This window comes from Urocitellus parryii, chromosome 13 (assembly GCF_045843805.1).
Source record: "Urocitellus parryii isolate mUroPar1 chromosome 13, mUroPar1.hap1, whole genome shotgun sequence".
Classification (NCBI taxonomy): domain Eukaryota; kingdom Metazoa; phylum Chordata; class Mammalia; order Rodentia; family Sciuridae; genus Urocitellus; species Urocitellus parryii.
Genome location: NC_135543.1, coordinates 61665110 through 61674331, shown reverse-complemented (window position 1 = coordinate 61674331; position 9222 = coordinate 61665110). Strand labels below are relative to the sequence as shown.

At 35.6% G+C, this 9222-nt stretch overlaps 1 protein-coding gene across 1 annotated transcript in view; it reads right to left on the bottom strand.

Moving 5' to 3' along the window:
• Positions 1 to 2158: 2158 nt before the first annotated feature.
• Positions 2159 to 9222, bottom strand: part of LOC144249991 (uncharacterized) — a 28006-nt gene continuing 20942 nt past the window's right edge. The window contains 4 exon segments of the mRNA XM_077792275.1: positions 2159 to 3396; positions 3399 to 5107; positions 6324 to 6402; positions 8705 to 8831. Coding sequence (XP_077648401.1) covers positions 3140 to 3396; positions 3399 to 5107; positions 6324 to 6402; positions 8705 to 8831 — 2172 coding nt within the window. The 3' untranslated portion in view covers positions 2159 to 3139.

The following is a 9222-nucleotide window of genomic DNA, read 5'->3' as shown; positions in this document are numbered from 1 at the left end:
AGGCTTTCTAATTGTGAATTCTCTTAACTTTTACTTACCATGGAAGATTTTTATTTCATCATCAATTCTGAAGCTTTATTTTGCTGGGCACAATAGTCTAGGTTGCTATCCATTTTCTTTCAGAGTGTGGTGTATATTATTCCTGGACCTGCTAGCCTTTAGAGTCTGGACTGAGAAATCAACCAATACTTGGATTGGTTTCCCTTTAAATGTGATCCCTCAGCTTTTCTGGCAGCCTTTAAAATTCTATCCTTATTTTGCATGGCAGGCCATATCATGATAATGTGCCTTGTGTCAGCATGTTTTAATTTTGCATATTTGGAGCTTTGTAGGCCTGTATTTTATTTTCCATTTAATTTTTAAGATATGGGAAATTTTCAGATATATTTGAGAACATCGTGCATTACTTTAGTTTGTATCTGAGCCTTCATGTATCCCATAAATCTTATATTTGGTCTTTTCATGTTGTCCCAAATTTCCTGGAAGTTCTGTTCATTGACTCCTAACATCTTTTCTTCAGAGTCAATCTTATGCTCAAAATTACATATTTTGTTTTTCTTCTGTGGAACTCTATCTTCCAAATAGTCTATTCAGCCAGTGATGCTTTGGGTTGAATTTTTAATTTGGTTTATTGATTCCATAATTTTGAGGATTTCTCTTTTTTTAATTTATTAAATGTTTATTTTTTAGTTTAAACAACACCTTTATTTCACTTGTTTATTTTTGTATGTGGTGCTTGGGATTGAACTCAGGGTCTTGCACGTGCAAGGTGAGCACTCTACTGCTGAGCCACAACCCCAGCCCCAAATTTTGAGGATTTCTGCTTGACTTTTTCCCCAAATCTCTCTTCATTGAAGTGATCTTTCACTTCTTGTATTTTGTGATTACACTCTTTACATTTCCTTTGCCACACAGATCAGTTTAAGTATGAACTTTCTAAACCCCTGCTCTGGCATTTCTTCCACTGTAACATCAAAGAATTCTGCTATTGTAGTATTATGCTTTGCTTGTGATGTTTTGTTCCCTTGCTTATTCATATTGTTTGTGTGTCTACCCATCTAACAGTATGGATTTTATGCAGCTGAGTTTCCACCCTGTAGACTTATAGTGTCTTTGAAGGTTTTCAGTACCTCACAGCTTAGGGGTGTTGTGATGAGATTACAATAAATCACCAAGTCGATATTAAAGCAGGAGAAGAAAACTTGATTCATTAAGTGGTAGTCTGGATTTACCATCAGATGGGCCAAGGATAGACTGCAAGTCTACAACCTTTGACCCCCTCCTAGAGTTTGAATATACCTTTATAGTCCAAAACCATATTGATCATAAGTGGCTGTTACTACAATTCAAAACCATAAACTAATATCATGAGATCTAAAATCAAAAGAAACGGGAGTGGGTCAAAACGTCCCTAGTTGAGTATAAGTTAAAGAATGATTACTAATGTTTAGATAATCTCTGACAGGGTACATTGTCCGAAAAATACAGGAATCAAAAAGAGAACAATTTTACATTGTATAAGAATTTTTTTTTTTTTGGCCAAATATACTATGCTACGCCACAAATGATGGATACAGAGGCAGGTGTTCCCACAGGAGAAGCACTTCTTACATGATGTGGAGTCTCAGGGTAAAATGGAGTCTGTTTGGTCATTTCCTATATAGCCTGGCCCATAACAGGGGGAGACAAACAATATACAGCATTAGAGCAAATAGTTCCTGTTATGATGACTACAATGCTATTTATCACAATAAACAGAAATGATGTGATGTGATTTTGTCCACATTAAAAACAGTAAGTTTTCAAAAGGGTTTACAATTTTCATGGTGAACGGGGAGAAAATGGAAGCAATCGTAGTATGGGGTGTTATGAGGGGGGAGAGAAGATAGAAGAAATAAATTAAAGGAAGTGTGAAAGAGAGAATAGACTTCCGCTATTAGCAGAATTAAAGAAAGAGACTCAGGAAAATAGATAAGTGAGAAAAAATATGCAAAGTAAAAATAAGTTTGAACTAAAAGAATACAAAACCAAAATATGCTAATCAAACAGCCCTCAAAATGCAAAGCCATGAAAAAATAACTACCTCCAAAAAATGCTAGAAATGAGAAGCAGAGACAAATATGCATATGTACAATTGTCCATGAATCACTCAGATCACAGTAAACAAGATTTAAAAAAAAATTTAAAGGTTTTATTGAAAACTTTAAAAAGCTGTTTCCACTGGAGTTCAAAAAATTCTTGGCTTCCCTTCTCAGCAGTGTTGGGTGGGAGGTGGGCTGGAGTGTGATGTTTGTGCCACACACAGGGAGGGGTCATTGGTGTCTGAGAGATCCTGAAAGCAGAGATCCTGGAAGTGAAATTTAGGCTGAGGTTGGCTCCATGTTCTTTTTTGAATGGTGATTGACCTGAAGATTTTAAATCAGTGTACCTACAGGTCTCAGCAGTTGCCAGTCCATGGTGAGGGACTGAACTCCAGTATCTCCCCTCGGTTCCCCTTTTGTCTAAGGCACCAATCTTTTGTCCCCTCCATCACCCACTGACCCCATTTTTCTATTCTCTAGGGTTTGATCTCCAAACTCAATCACCCCCACTCCTGTCCTTTCAAATTCCTGGGCAGGCAAGTCTCTCCCAGGTTGTCCTGTGAACTGCTGGACTCAAGGAGAGAAGGCAACAGGGTGGGTTTCCATGACCTGTATCACCCCCTGTAAACCCGTTTGTTCTCCTCATCTCTTAGGCACTCTCTTTGTCATGTGATGTGGGTCTGCCTGGCTTGTAGTTTAGGTCCAGGTTGGGTTTCCCTGGAATAGGCTCCCCCAGGTGCCAATTCCCACAGCACAGCTGCAAAATGGCTCCCTCCTCTGTCCTGTGCAGGGAGTTAGAGGGAAGTGGCTTCTTTCCTGCCCTAGGATACTGATACTATGCACATTATACCTTTCAGGTTAGTATAACAGTGACTGATCTCTGATCTTTCTGTACCCAGACATGCTACAGGCCTCCTAAAAATGTGGGCTCCTTTAAATCCCTTATCCCTCTAATTTGCTTGTGGAGGGGCCACGTAACTGGTGCTAGGGATTTCTTCGTTATTTGATTGCATCCTACCTCCTGAGTCATCCATCTGCTTATGAACTCTCTCTGTTCTTTAAGATTTGTGTTTCATTAAAACCTCTGCCCTATTCTTAACATTGTAGGGCTTCTCTCTTGTATGGAGTCTCTGGTGTTGAGTAAGCAATGATCTTCGAATAAAAGCTTTAGCACATTCTCCACATTTGTAGGGCTTCTCTCCAGTATGAATTTTCTGGTGATCTTTAAGACATGATCTTTGATTAAAACCTTTGCCACATTCTGTACATTTGTAGGGCTTCTCTCCAGTATGAATTATCTGGTGTTCCATAGAAGTGATCTTCGAATAAAAGATTTGCCACATTCTGGACATTTATAGGGCTTCTCTCCTGTATGAATTCTCTGGTGTTCCTTAAGATTTGTTATTTGATTAAAACCTTTGCCACATTCTTCACATTTGTAGGGCTTCTCGCCAGTATGAATTCTATGATGTTCGGTAAGAAAGGAGCTTTTAGTAAAGGCTTTGTCACATACTTTACATTTGTAGGGCTTCTCTCCAGTATGAATTCTCCTATGTTCTTTAAGATATGATGTATGATTAAAACCTTTGCCATATTCTTGACATTTGTAGGGCTTCTCTCCACTATGAATTATCTGGTGTTCAGTAAGAAATGATCTTCGATTAGAAACTTTGCCACATTCTTCACATTTGTAGGTCTACTCTCCACTATGAATTCTCTGGTGTTTTTTAAGATTTGATGCTTGATTAAAATTTTTGCCACATTCTTGACATTTATAGGGCTTCTCTCCAGTATGAATTCTTTGGTGGCAAATAAGATACGATCTTTGATTAAAAGCTTTGTCACATCCTCCACATTTGTAGGGCTTCTCTCCAGTATGAATTTTCTGGTGTTGAGTAAGCAATGATCTCTGAATAAAAGCTTTGCCACACTCTCCACATTTGTAGGTCTTCTCTCCAGTATGAATTCTCTGGTGTTTTTTAAGATTTGATGTTAGACTAAAACTTTTGCCACATTCTTGACAATTATAGGGCTTCTCTCCAGTATGAATTCTTTGGTGGCAAATAAGATACGATCTTTGATTAAAAGCTTTGTCACATCCTCCACATTTGTAGGGCTTCTCTCCTGTATGAATTCTCTGGTGTTGAGTAAGCAATGATCTCCGAATAAAAGCTTTGCCACACTCTCCACATTTGTAGGTCTTCTCTCCAGTATGAATTCTCTGGTGTTTTTTAAGATTTGATGTTTGACTAAAATTTTTGCCACATTCTTGACATTTATAGGGCTTCTCTCCAGTATGAATTCTTTGGTGGCAAATAAGATACGATCTCCAAATAAAAGCTTTGCCACACTCTCCACATTTGTAGGGCTTCTCTCCAGTATGAATTCTCTGGTGTTCAGTAAGCAGTATTCTTCGTTTAAAATCTTTGCCACATTCTTCACATCTGTAGGGCTTTTCTCCAGTATGAATTCTATGGTGTTCAGTAAGAAAGGAACTTTTAGTAAAGGCTTTGTCACATACTTTACATTTGTAGGGCTTCTCTCCAGTATGGATTCTATGGTGTTCTTTAAGATATGATCTTTGATTAAAACCTTTGCCACATTCTTTACATTTGTAGGGCTTCTCTCCAGTATGAATTATCTGGTGTTCAGTAAGCAATGATCTTCTATTAAAACCTTTACCACATTCTTCACACTTGTAGGGCTTCTCTGCAGTATGAGTACTTTGGTGTTGAGTAAGGTTTGAAAAATTTTTTAAGACTTTGGCACATTCTTTACGTTTGTAGGATCTGTCTCCAGTACAAATTATCAGGTGTTCAGTGCCAAGTGAGCTTTTTTTCCCCTCAGGGCTATGATGTCTGAGACATTTAGAAAGGGTTGAGTAATTGTTAATGACTGTGCCACATTCTTTAGATTTGCAGGGCTTCTTTCCAGCATAAATCCTCGGATGTTTAACAGGAGGTGATCTTTGATTAAAAATTTTGCCACATTCTTTAAATTTGTGGGGTTTATCAATGTCATGGTATCTGTGGGGTTTAGAAAGGGTTGAACAATGAAATGCTTTGATACATTCTTTAAACCCATAGAACCCCCTTCCAGTATAAATTCTCTTCTATAGAGTAAGTTTTGCAATTTGATGAAGAGCTCCTACACACACCTTACACTTGCAAGGTTGGTTTTGCCTATGAATATTTGGATGGGTAGTAAGTTCTGAGCACTGAAGTAAGGCTTTCCCACATTGTTTATCTATGTAAAGGGTCTTGGAAAAGTGAACATATAAATAATTTATTGCAACCAATACTAAATTTTCATGAGTGTCTCTATATTCAAAATTTTTATCACAAATAAAAACACACTGGTAATTAACCATGGTAAAGACCTGGCTAAAGGTGTTACTTGTTTCATTATGTATGTAGTATACTTTCCATAAATCTATATCTGAATGTTCATTAAACAATAGTGGGTAAGTAAGGACCTCCCTAAAATTATTATAATTGTATGTTTGAGCAAAAGGAGAAATTATTGCTTTACTGCAGAATAACACTGTGTAAAGGAACTCTCAAAAGGATCACTTTTAGAAATTTGTCCTTAACTTTTTAAAATTTGTTCTTATTATTATACATGACAGTAGAATGCATTTTGACACATCATACATAAATGGAATATAACTTCTCATCCTTCTGGTAGTACACGATGTAGAGCTACAATGAATGTGTAATAATATATGCACATACAGTAATAATGTCTAATTCATTCTATTGTCCTTTCTAGCCCTATGTCCCCTCCCCTCCTTTCACTTCCTTCTGATAATCCAAAGTATTCTTCCCTAGTCGCACCTCCACCCCCCGATATTGTGTGTCCTTTACTTCTGAATCTCTTATCTACTCAATTGTTTGACTAAAACTTAAAGTCAATGCATTTGAAATTGGTCAAGTTAAAAATGAAAGCACGGAATAGATCTCTTTTCAAATTTTCCACATTTCCTTTCAGAGGAAATGGAAGTTTCAAAAATTGTTGTGGATGTATTCTTAAAGACATACATAGCTCCTCCAAATAACTGGCATAAATTGAATTCTTCTCTGTTGTATTAAATGTTCTGGATGTCTATTGGCAGTTACATTAAATTACAAATAGTCACTGCTAATTGGCTATGTCCTTTGTAATGATTTCTAACCTTCACGCTCACTTTAAGTTTCCCATATTTTTCTTAGTTGTACATAGTCAAAGTCACAATTTTCATACCTTCCCTTCATCATTTTTTGAAATAAAGATTTTATTTCCTGCTCTGGTGGAGATTCATGAATATGATGAGAAGTTGTGGCTGAAATAAACGAAAATAATATTTATTTTACTTATTAGACTGGGGTGAATATATTTAGCAAAGATAACAAAATTTTACCCATGTGAGGATATCAGCAGTAAATCCAAGACAATCATTACTTCAGGAATACATAGACTAAATAAAAACGTACAGACAAATTTGTGAGACTGCCCAAACCATTGTAGAGAACATAGGATCCAAGATGAGTACATTAATAAGGAGAAGAATATAGTAGAGGGAAGGAAACTGTGTTCCTTTTATCAACCACACTCTACCCTCCTCCACAATTTAGCATTGTGCAATTAGAAAAAAAAAATCTATCAACTCCCTTCACTCTCAGTAGTATAAGGGAAATATGAAACTTATACAAATACGTGTGGCTTTCATGGAGAATGTGTGATAATTAGTTTCTAACTGCCATGACACAGACACCTAGAGGTAAGTGAGACTTTGGATGAAAATACCACAGAGATGTTCAACAGGGAAAAAGACACTATACTCTGAAGAAGAAATATGAACAAAAATATTAAATTGGAAAAAAACAACAAACATGCTTCAAAAAGATTCACCATGAAAAAAAGCTTAAGAAGCAATAAAACCAAGCATGGCCTATGACCACATTACCTGGATGAAGCCAACACATGGCAATCAAGACACACAACTTGTACTTTTTGTTATTTGTGGACTTATTTCATTGACAAATTTTATATATGTTCTAAGTATGTCATATTTTAAAATACATATACATGGTAAAATGAATAAATGTAGTGAATTAATGCATGCATTTTTCACATAATTATCAGTTGTGTGCTGAGAAAGCATTTCATTCATTCTATTAGCATTTATCAAAAGTACAATATACTAAACTCACCATGTACTAAAACACAACTACATCTATTGATATTATGCCCAGTTTTAAAAATATATATATTGAAGAAAGCAAGTTTTGTTTTGTGGTTTTGAACAAAGTCACAATTTCAAACAACACATAAGTTAAAGGGAATTGCAAAATTTTTGAAAGCTACCATTAAAATGCTATGGTTTTAACCTATAAATAAAAATAAATTCATCAATATGTAATTGATGGTTATGCATATAATCTCTGCTTCTGGCAATTATGAGGCAGGAGGATTGTAAATTCAAACCCATCCTTGATAACTTAGAACATTTCTCCAAATATAAATAAAAAGGGGCAGGGGATGTAGCTTATTATTACAGTACCCTGGAATTCAATCTCCATTAAATTTACAGATAGAAAATTTTCATTACTATATACATAGGCAGGATGAAAAACCAATGCAGGTAAAATATACAAGTCATTAAAAAAACAGGTGTAATATTTATCAAAGCAAGTAAAAGCACATGTAATTTTATTGGCAACAGAAACATGGTTTAATCATATTTTAATTTCAACTTCCATTGTCCTAATTTTTGAAATGATGGAAATTGCCATCTAATCACAAAATAAAACAGTGTAACTGATGTGAGAAAGCCTACTTACTTTATAAAATGAAAGAAAAAAAACCGAAATCATAAATAACCACAGATGCATTATTTTATAAACCCTTTTGTATAAATACAATTTATACCTGTAACTGTAGACCCAAAAAGACCAGCCATTGTGAATCTTGACATTCATTACATGGCAGAAAACTTCACAGGAAATCCATTACTAGCATTCAAAAAGAGCTCTGATAAGGGAATTTTAATGAATAAATATACAAATAATGTAAGAGAAACTGATTTATGATGTTAATATATTACAATGGTTTGACTTAGAGTTCTTCAAATATTGGCAGAGATATCCAAGAGATCCACAAATACTGGAAGCGCTGTCAGATCATGCTGACCCTCACAAGCAAAGGGAAGTGCTGTGGTGGGTAACTGGGATGAACTGGGGCATCCCTGGAGGAAAAGGACAATCTGAAAGCATGACAGATGTCACACCAAGAAAGGGAAAGATTAAAGACTAAAAGAAACATAATTAATATTCTATCTGTACCCAAGCATGCCCTATCTTTTTTTTTAAAGAGAGAGAGGGAGAGAATGAATTTTAATATTTTATTTTTTAGTTATCGGCAGACACAGCATCTTTGTTTGTATGTGGTGCTGAGGATCGAACCCGGGCCACACGCATGCCAGGCGAGCGTGCTACCACTTGAGCCACATCCCCAGACCCCTATCTTTTTTCTTGAAAGCACAAATCTGAAAATTATTATTGTAGAGAAGTTCCCAAAAGATATTCTGTAAGAGAATTAAATATAGTAATTAATTAGGAATTCTGAAAGGAAGTCATCCTCACCAAGGAAGACCAGGTTTCTGTAGTTCTCTAACATCACGTCTGCATATAAATTTTGCTGAGCAGGCTCCAGGCATTCCCATTCCTCTTCAGAGAAATCAACAGCCACATCCTTGAATGTCAATAGTTTCTGGAATAGAAATTGTATGTAAATAGCACATTGGCCACATGACCATTCACAGAGTTTTAAATTTAACTGAAGTTGAAATAAGATTTAGTAGAAATGGCTGTCTTATAAGTGAGGGACTTCCAATATTTAGTGAGATACTTTTGAACACAGTGATACTCTCTATGATCTAACTCCAAGGAAAAAGGGACGTAAGTCCAAAAAGAGTGCATATACTTGACTTTTATAAAGTAAAATATAAAATTAAGGCATCCACACAAGAATAGACATTTTAATTGTTATTTTATATATCAAAGGATAAATTGTGTATATTCCTCACATGAGAGAGTTATGGAAGGGTAATTCTCAAATTTTAATTATACAAACATGAATCAGAGATTTAATAAAAAGGAGA